Source organism: Primulina eburnea, chromosome 3, assembly GCF_022965805.1.
Source record: "Primulina eburnea isolate SZY01 chromosome 3, ASM2296580v1, whole genome shotgun sequence".
Classification (NCBI taxonomy): Eukaryota; Viridiplantae; Streptophyta; class Magnoliopsida; order Lamiales; family Gesneriaceae; genus Primulina; species Primulina eburnea.
This window is the reverse complement of record NC_133103.1, coordinates 8,171,672-8,184,216: the sequence shown is the minus strand read 5'-3', so window position 1 is coordinate 8,184,216 and position 12,545 is coordinate 8,171,672. Positions and strand designations below refer to the sequence as shown.

The 12,545-nt window shown below is 35.9% G+C and overlaps 2 protein-coding genes and 2 long non-coding RNA genes across 7 annotated transcripts; 1 reads left to right on the top strand and 3 right to left on the bottom strand.

Annotated features, from left to right (window-relative positions):
• Positions 1 to 48: 48 nt before the first annotated feature.
• On the bottom strand, positions 49 to 892 carry LOC140828710 (uncharacterized). Its single transcript, XM_073191629.1, has 4 exons — positions 830 to 892; positions 617 to 732; positions 353 to 531; positions 49 to 278 (listed from the first exon to the last, which is right to left on the bottom strand). Exons 1-4 carry the CDS (start codon positions 890 to 892, stop codon positions 49 to 51), a joined length of 588 nt encoding a protein of 195 aa, XP_073047730.1.
• LOC140828161 (uncharacterized) lies at positions 890 to 2,849 on the bottom strand. Its single transcript, XM_073191145.1, has 5 exons — positions 2,648 to 2,849; positions 2,303 to 2,371; positions 2,096 to 2,213; positions 1,604 to 1,687; positions 890 to 1,500 (listed from the first exon to the last, which is right to left on the bottom strand). Exons 1-5 carry the CDS (start codon positions 2,686 to 2,688, stop codon positions 1,372 to 1,374), a joined length of 441 nt encoding a protein of 146 aa, XP_073047246.1. The 5' UTR covers positions 2,689 to 2,849; the 3' UTR covers positions 890 to 1,371.
• A 1,281-nt stretch (positions 2,850 to 4,130) lies between these two features.
• Positions 4,131 to 10,130, bottom strand: LOC140825975 (uncharacterized). 4 transcript variants are annotated; one of them, XR_012116762.1, is made up of 6 exons: positions 9,882 to 10,130; positions 9,499 to 9,572; positions 8,243 to 9,187; positions 5,784 to 5,832; positions 5,053 to 5,694; positions 4,134 to 4,892 (listed from the first exon to the last, which is right to left on the bottom strand). It is a non-coding gene; the product is annotated as an uncharacterized lncRNA (long non-coding RNA). The 4 variants fall into 4 exon arrangements; XR_012116763.1 differs by lacking the exons at positions 9,499 to 9,572; positions 9,882 to 10,130 and adding an exon at positions 5,911 to 6,161 and having other exon boundaries at positions 4,131 to 4,892; positions 8,243 to 9,327; XR_012116761.1 differs by lacking the exons at positions 9,499 to 9,572; positions 9,882 to 10,130 and having other exon boundaries at positions 4,131 to 4,892; positions 5,784 to 6,161; positions 8,243 to 9,327.
• Positions 10,131 to 10,259: 129 nt separating this feature from the next.
• Positions 10,260 to 11,185, top strand: LOC140828160 (uncharacterized). Its single transcript, XR_012117138.1, has 2 exons — positions 10,260 to 10,607; positions 10,723 to 11,185. It is a non-coding gene; the product is annotated as an uncharacterized lncRNA (long non-coding RNA).
• The last annotated feature ends 1,360 nt before the right edge of the window (positions 11,186 to 12,545 follow it).

Here is a 12,545-nt window from a genome sequence, read left to right as displayed (position 1 = left end):
TTTCCAATAGCTCGATGATAAAATCACAGACATCGGATTTATAATGCTCTAATCTAACGAACCATTTCTTATTTGATCAAATTTATGTGCTCTTTCGGATTGAGTCGGCATGTGATGAACCACCTCAAACATCATCAATCCGAGCGAGAAGATACCCGTTTTATCATTTATAAACGTAGGAGATCTTGTCATTTCTGGAGTACGGTAGGATACATTTCCTATTGGTCCGGATGTACTCACCGTTGAACTGTCGTCTGCTCCACTATCAAAGAGCATGGCTGATAGAAATAATTGCAAAAAGTTAAATTTAAAAACTAAAAGAGAGTAAATAACATTATAAAATCAAACTTACCAAATCCGAAATCTCCTATTTTGATGTTCCCATTTGAGTCTAGCATTACATTTTGCTTAGACAAGTCTATGTGGATTATGCCCTTTTCGTGGATGTGTACCAAACCTTTGGCCATCTGCGTAAAATACTTCAAAATCGTACCCAGATCCAGTGGATTTTTTATTATGCCTTCCAATGTCCTTCAAATCAATTAGCAGTTTATCAGGGTTAATTCGAAACAAATACTTTTTGCTACATAAGAAAGCAAACAAATTTTTATTTTGCCCCCCATGGCAAAACTCCATTGCCACATAGAGTGTCTTGGTTGGTGGATTAGAAGTATCTGTCCCATATGACTCATCATCTGCACTGGATAGGTCATAACCTTCCTCAATCCAAGACTACAAAAAGAATAATAAAAAAATAAGCTTTAGGTATCAATATTTTATAATTGCCATAGGTCAGGATAGCGAGTTATTTAACAAAATTGTAAATTACCTGATGGTAACAAACAATGTTTGGATGATGCAATTGCACCATTTTCTTGACCTCCCTGGTCATTTTATATTTCAAAACAAAATTCAAGGCCAGCCAACAATGCTTAAAAATTTCACATGGAAAGAAAGAGAATGAAATCTTTTTTACTGCGTACGTCATCCCGTCGAGTTTGTGTCTACATTCAAAGACACGACCATATCCGCCTATTCCTGTAACAACAAAAAGATCAATTCAATGGAAGTCGTGAGCAACTACGTCAAGAAGGCACAAATATATTAAAAGAAAAACAATAGAGCCCAACAGACAGATTTATATAAATAAACGTTATATATGTATCTGTTACATTTTGATGTGTGTGCTGTATTTGTTTCCACACATATATATTAAAAAGTGTGCTGATAGCTGTATAAGAGGCGTCAGAATATAATTTGACATGATTAGAATCCATTTCAGGTTTATGATACAGTATTGTTTTAATCATGATTGATTTCAATTGTACCTAATATCAATATCATTTGAAACCCGTACTTTCAACAAAGGATTTATCGATCCAAGACAAAAAGCTTACCGGTTTTGTTCAATACTTCATACATGGACCGGAAGTATGAAGATAAAGAAAATGCTTGGCTTCTAATGCTCGACGGAGCAGATCCACTTTCATCGTCATAAGACTGCAAATATAAATGCATTTTAGTGTATTAGAAAGACATCATAAAGGAAAAGCTCGGTTCATGAATGGATTGTTGGTAACTTGGTACACAGAATTAAATACACACTTTTGGAAGAACTATCCGTGAAGTAACATTTAACAATGCCCAAGATTCTGCCTATCTTTCCCTCTTCAAGATCATCTTTCAGCTGCGTTGATGTATGAACTTAACAAGAATAATTGTATGACAAAACAACACAAATAGTTGCAACAACTAGAACTATGGACAACAACTATTGATGCCAAAGGGAAGAAAGAAGATAAGTGAAGGGGAAGGGGAGGTTTCACAGATGAAAAAAATGATGAGCTGATATTAGCTCAAGCCCTATGCCATCCTATTAATTAGATTTCTAAAGGAAATATACAGTAGGCTACTGCAACATTTCTCGATCCATAGCTCCTAAAATGATTTCGTGTTCTAAGGTATTGGCTTAATTCCTTTCATGCATTAGCTGCAGCATCTCATATCATCTCTGCCTCCATGGATTAACCAAATAAAAATCCTAATATTGCTACACACACTTAAAGAGAGTGGTGATGTAATGCATAAACTAGACCTCTTCATGTAGAAATGGAAGTAATCGATCAACATTGCTTGGTTCCAGCTGCAGGTCAATATTTGTAAAAGTGCAGGTCACCAAAAGAGAGCATGGGAGAGGACTCCCCACTGCAAGTCTGTGAAAGAGAAAAAAAATAATCAAATTGGGAAGAAAGTCCTCTACACCATCGATGTCCTGAAAAAAATTGAAGAATTGAACATGTACCCAAGGTCCACAGATATCACAATCGGGAATCCCAATTGAACAGTCACAGCATCTCTATAATCTGTGATCCTGAAGCACTCAAAATAAGATACATCAAAAGCAAGGAATTAGTGTCTGAATGATGGAGTGTGTTTTCTTCCAGGAATACATTAATTCAAGATAACTTACTCAACCTGGAAAATCATTAACAATCACACCTAAAAATACCTATTTAAGCTATTATCTGAAATACCGGCAGAAATTAAATGAGAAGAACAATAATTAACGATAAAAAAGTTTCTATCCTGACAATGCGAGAAATCAAACGACAAAATTTAAAATAATTTCATGAGTAAACGTACTTACATCGAGTTTAAACCATGGATTAACGTGCTGTATCTTTCCATGTCCAAAATTCTGCTGTAGGAAGGAGAGGGAGAGTAGACGAAGCTGGGAAAAGCGTGGAATGAGCACAGTACTGTGGAGTGTAAACTGCTGCTCAGTGTACGATAGGAACGGAGAAGGAGAAGTGTTCCCCGCGCATAATTGGTGGGCCGGGCTATATCAATGGGCTGAGTGGAAATAAACTTATTTTTAAATTATTGTTATTTTATAAAATACTGTGGATGAATTAATTTTTTTCGTTTAGGTAATTAGACTAAATTAAACAAAACTCTAATTTCCTAGATATAAATATTCTCTCAATTTTAATATATAGGGCTATTTCTTGCATGTACTGTAGATTTTTATTTTTTTTGTATAGGTTACTCTTGAATTTATCTAAAAATTTGTCATTTTTTATTATTTAGTAAAAAATAAATGTTATGGATGCGTGACGCGTCAAGGTTGAAATGGAATTTTAAGGTGTTTCTTTCTGCACATTCTACGGGCTTGTTTGATTTTTTTTTTTTTTAAATGGCTCATTTAAATCGTTAAATCTGACATAAATACTGCTCCGGTTGAGAATTCTAATGGGCTTGATCATAGCGATATCCTCACAAATTTTCTTGGGCATTTAAGTAGGTTAGAGTAACCCACAAGGCCTTTCTGTTGAATACTCGGTAGTTTGGCATAGATAGATTGCCACATGCATGTCCAAAGAAAGCCCATGATTTTCAAAGGCGATTTGCTGGATAAAAAATATCGTCCTTCGTACAAAAGAAACCCATACCTTATAGAAATATTTGAAATCCTGGTGGACATATGCGGATGCCCTTTGCAAAATTTTTTGCTTAAACTATGCCTCTGGTGCGTGCCATCGATCTGGAACTTGAATTGGACACCTTGGAAGCGTCATATTCAAGAATAAATGCCTTAGCAAAAGTCAAATGTCCAAGGACCGGAGTTGAAGTTAAGACATCTGCATGTGACACAAATCTTTGATAGCTGTTTGTGCGTGGTTGGTAGTCTGCAAAACTCACCCACTCATCCCCAAATACTTGATAGCATGTTGATCTTGGCTCAACTTTGCAAACAAATTCTAATGCAAAAGGCATATTCACACACAATGATTTCCTTATAAAAGTTAAAATAAATTTATTTCATTTCAATAAAATCTTGACAGTAAAAGTCCGATCTCTTGTAAAATGTAAAAGACCAACAAATTTCTGCACTAGCCACAGAGTCCAACTGGTTTGTACAAGGGTATCATTGCATTGCTCGAAGGACTATTCACAGTGACCGTCAGTCTTCGAAATGAATTCACAAATCAATTATTTTTTTCCCTATAAAACTTTTAATGCAGACTTCTAATTATTGGTATTCTACAATAGAATATGGGAAAGAGAAAGTGTAGAATCAAAACTTTCAATAAATTAACAAGTTTCAAACATAAATTCCTCAAGAAAGAAAAAATCCTATACAAAATAAATAGCATAATCATAACTTAAAAGATAAGTATACGACAACTCATAAAATCTTAAGCTCTACTAATCTTTTTCCTTTGCGTCGTCCTCATCCTCAACTTCATCCAGCACCTTCACAAAATCATAGCCTTCATCGTGATCAGCGGCAGAGAATATATAAGCAAAAGGAATGGGCCACGAGAAAAAATCAATAGACAGAACATCATAGTGCAGGCACACATACCTACCATGAAACTTGAACAATGGGAAACAGGATGAACAAGTCCCTGTACCTACACAATCAAATTCATTCTGACAAGATGCGAAGGGAATCTCACTATTTTTTTGTGCAAATAGCACGTGCATGCTAACCCATGGATCAAATCTAAGTAAGGGCAGCTTTCTCAAGCATCCCAAATCATATCATAATTATTTAACACACAAGACGGCGTCTAGCCTCAAATCTCAGCAAGGCTAAGTCAAGCCTCGGACATTAACTGTATGGATCCAAAAGGAAATGCAAGATAATAGTGAATTTCATTTATAAATTAATGACAATTTGTTTTTGCATAATAGTTTGCAAGTATATACTCCACTGCATGTAGTGACATGTTTAACGTATTTAGATTCTATCTATCGAATTGTGCGCCTTGCCTTACGCTTAGCCTCTGGGCTAGACAGCTAGTGCTCAAGAGCATATAATGGATTTGATGCATCTTCCTTCGTCTGTGATGTAGAGGAATTTGTGGAGAATATTCAGCGGATCCCTGATGATTTGAAGAAAATCTCGACGAGGTTAATACAGCAGACAAGTATAGACACGAGAAGAAATTTAGTGAGGGAGATTTGGCAGTCGTCCATATACGCAATAACAGACTTCCATTCGGTACTTACAGTAATCTCAAAGACAAGAAAATTAGTTCTTACCAAATTCTCGAGAAGAATGGTGACAGTGCCTATAAAATTGATCTTCCAAGTTACATGAACATCTCCAATTTCTTTTCACCATTGCAACTCGAGGACAAGTCTTCTTCAAGATGAGGAGATTGATGCAGCAAAAAAATAATGTTTTAGCTTTCTATTTATTATTTTCTGGAAAGTTTTAGTTGTTTAAGTGCATTAGCATTGATCTTTTATTAGTATTCAATTAACGTAATTCTAGCATCCTAATTACCTTAAGACTAGTATTTCATTAGTATCATATTTACATAAGAACTCTTGGCATCCTAATTGCCTCATAGGATTAGTATTTTCTAGTCCACTATCTAACTTGGTCATTTGAAATCCATGCATTTCAAATCTTTTATTTGAAATCCTCCCACAAATCCAATCCTTCAATACATTCAAAGTCTAATATAATTTGAACCAAAAGATTAAGCCCAAATAAGAGAAGCAAAAAAATTGCACAAAATAAATAGCATAATTGTGACAACAGATGATAAACTTAAACAAAACTAGACAATAACTAAATGAAATCCTTGACACTACTGATCTTTCTCCCTTGTGTTATCCTCAACCTTGCATCTTCCAGCACATTCGCAATCTCATGCCTTTCATCATGGTAAGAGCCTGAGAATGTATACGCAAATGGCATATGCCATGAGATACAATCAACAGTCAAAATGTAAAACAAAAGTCATATCTGCAGGCACACATACCTATTACGAAACTTGAACGCTTGGAAACGAGATGAACGGGCCCCGTTACCTACACAATAAAATTCTTTCTGATACAGATGCAAAGTGGGATTTTAAAATTTTGAGCAAATTGCAGGAAGATGCTGACCGATGGATCAAATCTTGACCAGAACAAACCAAGATGTCCTTGTAAAAACACATGCCACTTTCTCAATAATTGGGTATCAAGTTTCTAAACCCAAATCATAGTTATTAAAAAGCAAGACCAGATTCCAGCCTCAAGTCTTAGCGAGGCCAAGTACTTGTGCCTCCACACAAGTCAAACCGCAATCCCTAGATGTAGTGCAACACCTTAACCATGAAACCCCAGTATTAGTGCACTTTCAACCTTCAAGGCACCTATCAAACGCGCAATAAGTGTTGGCACACAGAATCCAAAAAGAACTGCAAGGTGACAGAGATTTATTTTAATTTATAAATTAATGACAACTTGTTTTTGCATAATATTTTGTAAGTGCACGCTGGATTGCATTTTAATGAAATGTTTTCACATATTTAGGTTCGAACTATCTGATTCACTTGCCTTGCCTTGCCTTCTGCTTAGCCTCTATGATATCTATGCGCCTAAATCTGTCTCGTCCTTCTAATAAACAAATGTCCTCGATTTTAATTTAAGCCTTGATATAATCAGAGCATATTCATAAAACTATATATTAAGTATGAAGTTGTTTTCAAGTAACCCCATTTCAATGAACATAGATTTCACATGGTATTATGGTAACAATGCCCATTCAACCCAAAAAGTCAAAGTCAATGTCAATGTCAAATCGGACTGAAACTTCAGCCCGTGTTCGACCTAATACTCAAGGTCAAAATCAGCAACCACAACTAGTCAATACTGACCCTTATGAACATATAACTCTAGAAGAATGATAGCAACCAACCAGGTTTTCTATTGAATAATTGTCCAAATAGAAGGTATATTAGTCATGTAGAAGATGGTGGTGACAAGGACTAGAGAAGCAAGAGCTTGGTGAAGATATCTACAAGGGTGTCATGTTTGAACGGGATGGGAAGAAGTAGCATGTATTGTTCAATTCCTCTTGGAAGCCCTGAAGAAGAAAGATAATCTCAATGACATTAAATATTCCAGACCCGATGCACTATTTGAAGTAAAGTGTGCAATGTGATCGTTGACAGCGACAGCAGTGAGACTGTGGTTTCCAAAGCTTTGGTAAAGACGTTTAATTTGAAGACAGAGATGCATCTTTCCCCTTACATAATCGCACTGATTAGAGAGGCCCGGGAGTTCAAATGATGTAACTACGTTGGACACAAATATCAGCACGTCCTTTTGTTCAAACTCAATTATGACATGTTTATATTTATCGTGTAGCTGTTTCCAAGAAATACCACACAAAACGTAGGCTTAGAACCATTGCAACAAAAGAAAACCTCATAAATCATGAATACAGAAATATGTCATGGCTCACACAAAGTTGTAAAAGAGAAACTAGGAGCATGGTTCGCCGGAACGGTTGCGGTGCTTGGAACGGCAACTAACGTTCCAGTTCCAATGTTATGTTGCGGAACGGTTGTATAAAAAATTAATAAATTCAAAAAATTGGTAAAAAAAATTAAAATATAAATTACATCATACTAAAAAATAAAATATACGAAGTTATTACAAATTAATCTCTCAGTACAAAACTATTTTACAATAATAGCACAATAAGAAATACAATAAGAAATACACACTAAAAATTATAACATATCAAAGCTAATACCATGAAGAGTGACGCGGAGGAGCGAGATCATTGTTATATTCTTCATCACTATCTCGTACATTAAATTGATTTCGAACATTTAGATATTGATGTGATTGTCCATAGGGATATAGATTGAGATGACGAAAGATCATTAGAATGGGATGACTGATTTTGTAATAGTGTTTCGTCACGACGATTATCGTATCCGAATACCTAATGATTTGAATAAAACTCAAAACATGAAAGTTATAGTCTTATATCTTATCTTTCTAATGGAGGTGGCCTCACAACAATTGGATCAATATACAAAACATTATACTATAAACCACAACTACTGCTACATTTTTCATACCGTTTATGCACTTCCATTTCCTATTTGACTCAAGATCAACTTTCTATTCTACACATTCATTTTCATAATCATCAACAACTATGAAATATAATACCAATAACATAACCATTCTATTACCATACACCGTAATGAACCATGAATATCTCATAACCATATTTTTTAAACATCAAAACCGTTCCGTTCCGCCCGTTCCGTTCCGCTTTTCCGTTAAATCGCTGATAAAACGTCGAAGAACAGCGCTACAAAACAATCACCGATTTGTCCTGGAACTTTGGAACGGTTGTCACCGTTCCCGTTCCGTTCCGGTCGTTCCGGCCGCATAACGGCCGTTCCGGCGAACCATGACTAGGAGAACTTACTGGATGAAGAGAGAACACCATTCAGAATAACCGGGCAACACGAGGAAGGGTACATTTTGTATTGACCACACACGATTTCCCGTCGGCGTCGGAACTGACGGAAAATTTTAAGCTGCTTGGTATTTGGACTATATTGGAGCACTAGGCGAGGTGTTCCTACAAATATTACTTCTGACTTGGGATGAAAGCTGTAAACTTTAATCTCTCCCATGTTGTGGAGCCACCGCAACCACTTATGTTGCGGGTTTTGTGACACCATCTCATCGAAGATCACTATGTGCTGGAGAATCCAGTGAACACCGTGTTCTAGCCGCCAGACTAGTATTTTAGACTTGTCATTATTGGAATAAACCACACCCTCTGGATGTCCCAAATGATCCACAATCATCGAATTTTTCTTTATGAGGCAACTCAATAGCCAGATGAGTAATATCTGTTTTGGTTGTGAAACGGAGATTAAAGCCAAGTAGATACTTGGCCAGAGATATCACGTACAAAAGCCCATTCACGTAAACAGAATGATCGATCCAATTGAACCCATGAAGCACGTGGTCAAGAACTAGACACGGGTGGCCCAATTACCTGAGTCGGATGTGAAAAGGTCCAGCTTTATAGGATGTGAGAGTGACACATCGGCTGCCCTTCGAACAACCTTAAAGGAAATAGTAGAATCACTGGGATCAAATGCTAAGGAGGCAACATGGGGATCATTATCATCACCTGTGTGATGGGGGTTGATGGGGAGTTCAATGTACTCACAGGTGGTTGGATTGCAGACAATATACTCGGTGGGATTTGAGCCGGAGCGGACCAGAAGAAAAAGCCCGTTGCAGTAACTTTGAATGGCCGATGGCGTGTCCTCAAAAGGCAGAAACGCTCTACGAGATTTCAAAAGTCCGGACAATTCAGGTAGATATCGGGGGTAGAATTCACCGGAATACTCTTCTGCGGGCAAAAAATCAAGAAAATGCTGGCCAAGCCTAAGGATTTTATGGGTATAGAAGAAGCCACAAAAAGTGGCAGAACGGGAAAGAGAAGACATCATAGGAGCGCAAGCATAGGAAATCAAAAAGTACCAAGATTGTGAGACGGATTATTTCACCCGTCACGGTTGCAAGGTACATCCAAGGGTCAGAATTTTTTCTGGTCCAATTTTTTTTTTAAAATTTTTTTATTCTCTATTATATGAATCTCAACTCTTGATCCTGGATGTGGGCACTGCCACCACACCCAAGATCGAACCTTCCGAGACACACTTAAGCCTCATAAGAGCCTTGCTCTGCAACCGACACAAAATCTCAACTTTCAGATCTTCCGGAAGCTCCGCCCACTCGGGAATATTTCATGCTACCCTTGCAGGCAGTGCCTGTAGGGGTACATATCCAAGGGCCATAATTTTTTCTGATTTTTTTTTTATTTTTCCCCCCATGAAATGAAATCCTGGCCCTTGATACGGAATATTTCATCCTGCCCCTGCAGGCAGATTCAAGGGCCAGAATTTTTCTGGCCCTTATATATATATTTTTTTTAAAAATTTCCCCCCCATGAAAGAATCTTGACCGTTGATTGGGTGTGGGGCACTGCCCCCACACCCAAGATCGACCAAACCCCTTGATATGGTGTGGGACAGTGCCCCCACACTCGAAACCCCCCAAAGGCCACATCTTTTCGTGTGACCACATTTTCTCTGGTTCCAATTTCCAAGAATTTCGTAAATTCTCTGGCTGGATCAAACATTGAAGGTGCATTAGACTCCGAAATCGGTAACCCGCTGGTGGAGATATTAGGATTCTTTCCCGCGGTATAAATAAAGCCCATATTCGCAATATAGCCAGCCGATATGGCCCATCTTATTTTTCCTTTTATTTATGATATTTCCTTGCTGTGTTCAAGGTTGGGGTTGATTGATTATTCATGGTAACATAAATTGATATTGTTTTTATGATTTTTTTAATAGTATATAATATATAATTAAATTATTCTAAAAATAAATAGATATATAAACAGTCAAGTCAACTTGTCGAAGTTTGTTGAGAGCTACCTTAGATGGAAACTTCCCTTGAAAAATACGGGATGATACCCAAGTGTAGTTCGTTGATGACATATCTTCTTGTACGATATTTTTCCTGCCGGATAAGTTCTTTGATGAAGTTGAAGAAGGGAGCATCGTTTTGAAGAAATCGAAACGTTTTAGCTTCTGCAAAGAAGGTTTGCTAGTCGATGGAGAGGTCGATCCCTTGAAAGCGGATATCGTGATTTTTGCCACGGGATATAGAGGAGATCAAAAGCTCAAGAATATCTTTGCCTCTCCAAATTTCGCTAACATCATTGCAGGAACTCCAACCTCTTCAGTTCCTCTGTATAGGTAATGTTGCCTATGCCCCCGAAATAGAAGCTTCACTTTCCCTGATGGTTTGGCAGGGACAATTGTATTTCATTTTATGATTTATGGACTCCTAGACTATGTTGGTTTAATGCAGACAAATGATCCATCCAAGAATCCCTCAACTAGCAGTAGTGGGCTACTCCGAGTCGATCTCGAACCTCTTCACATTCGAGATGAGATGTCAATGGCTCTCATTCTTTCTTGATCAAAAGTTTCAATTTCCAAGTGTGAAACAAATGGAAAATGATGTCAAAATGTGGGAGAATCACATGAAGAAGTATGCCGTCAACAATATGTACAGAAGAGCTTGTATTGCCAGCACTCAGATTTGGTACAATGATCAACTCTGCAAAGATATTGGGTGCAATCCAAGAAGAAAGAAAGGGTTCTTCAAAGATTTGTTTGAGCCTTATGGAATTGCAGATTATAAAGGATCATATCTTACTTCGTAAATTTCGCCAATCACCCCCAAATATTTGCTTTATCAGATATTGTATTTCACAACAGATCAAACGAGTTAATTCAATATCAAAATATACGACTATCATTAGTCATGACTATTGACGATATATTATTTATGTAGCAATAACAATAATTTTTATTTTGTTGAGTTAATTTAAAAAAGCTTGTGTGTTGTTTTATATTTTAATAAAATATGAAAATAATAAAATACTATTTAATTTTCTTTAAACTTAATCGTCCTCAATTTAATCATGTAACTATGTTACGACGATAGATTTTAGTCATAATGAAATAGATAGATAGTATCGTTGTTAAAATTTTATAATTACCTAATCAATACATCATTTGTGACATGCACATATTTTCAATGTAGTTATAAAAATTTAATATTTTTTTGGTCATTTAATTATATTATTTTGAATAAATAATTAAAATTGGAGTAGATATATTGTGAGACGGTCTCACGAATCTTTATCTGTGATACGGGTCAACTCTACTGATATTCACAATAAAAAAAAATACTCTTAGCATAAAAAGTAATACTTTTTCATGCATGACTCAAATAAGATATATGTCTCACAAAATACGATCAATAAGACCGTTTCACACAAGTTTTTACTTTAAAATTGATCTTTAGAACATAGTTACATGACTATGATTAATTCAACTATAATTAATTAAAAAAAAGATATATAACTAAAAATTACACATCTTTACATAACTAAAATTGACATTTTACCTAATTCAAATTATGAAGTAATTAAAACACTAACAATAACTGGCCATGAACGGCTATTATACTACTTCATCGATAACTAATTCACATTATGAAATAAATTAAATAAAAGGTTTTGATATTGAATTAAATAAAATATTAACAGTTTTTAAATGTAAAAAGGTTTTTATAGAGTTGTTCAGACACATATTTATTCTTAAAACAATGTTTAAAATTTTATATAAAAAGTTTATAATTTTTTTTACAAAAATATTTGATAGGTACTTGTCCAAATAGAAACGTGACTCCTGATCTAGACAAAAATTTATGTGAGACGATCTCATATAAATAATATATCGTCAATAGTCATGACTAATGATAGTCGTATATTTTGATATTGAATTAACTCGTTTGATCTGCTGTGAAATACAATATCTGATAAAACAAATATTTTGGGTTGATTGGCGAAATTTACGAAGTAAGATATGATCCTTTATAATCTGCAATTCCATAAGGCTCAAACAAATCTTTGAAGAACCCTTTCTTTCTTCTTGGATTGCACCCAATATCTTTGCAGAGTTGATCATTGTACCAAATCTGAGTGCTGGCAATACAAGCTCTTCTGTACATATTGTTGACGGCATACTTCTTCATGTGATTCTCCCACATTTTGACATCATTTTCCATTTGTTTCACACTTGGAAATTGAAACTTTTGATCAAGAAAGAATGAGAGCCATT

Bases quoted from the DNA above. Each gene is read 5' to 3' on its own strand.
- LOC140828710 (XM_073191629.1), bottom strand. From the start codon at position 892: ATGACCAGGGAGGTCAAGAAAATGGTGCAATTGCATCATCCAAACATT. The intron at 532-616 runs GCAAAATAAAAA...ATTGATTTGAAG, and splicing joins ATGGAGTTTTGCCATGGGGG to GACATTGGAAGGCATAATAA. The intron at 279-352 runs GTAAGTTTGATT...TATTTCTATCAG, and splicing joins AATAGGAGATTTCGGATTTG to CCATGCTCTTTGATAGTGGA.
- LOC140828161 (XM_073191145.1), bottom strand. From the start codon at position 2,688: ATGGAAAGATACAGCACGTTAATCCATGGTTTAAACTCGAT. The intron at 1,688-2,095 runs GTCTAGTTTATG...ACATCAACGCAG, and splicing joins TTCCATTTCTACATGAAGAG to CTGAAAGATGATCTTGAAGA. The intron at 1,501-1,603 runs GTGTATTTAATT...TTATATTTGCAG, and splicing joins CGGATAGTTCTTCCAAAAGT to TCTTATGACGATGAAAGTGG.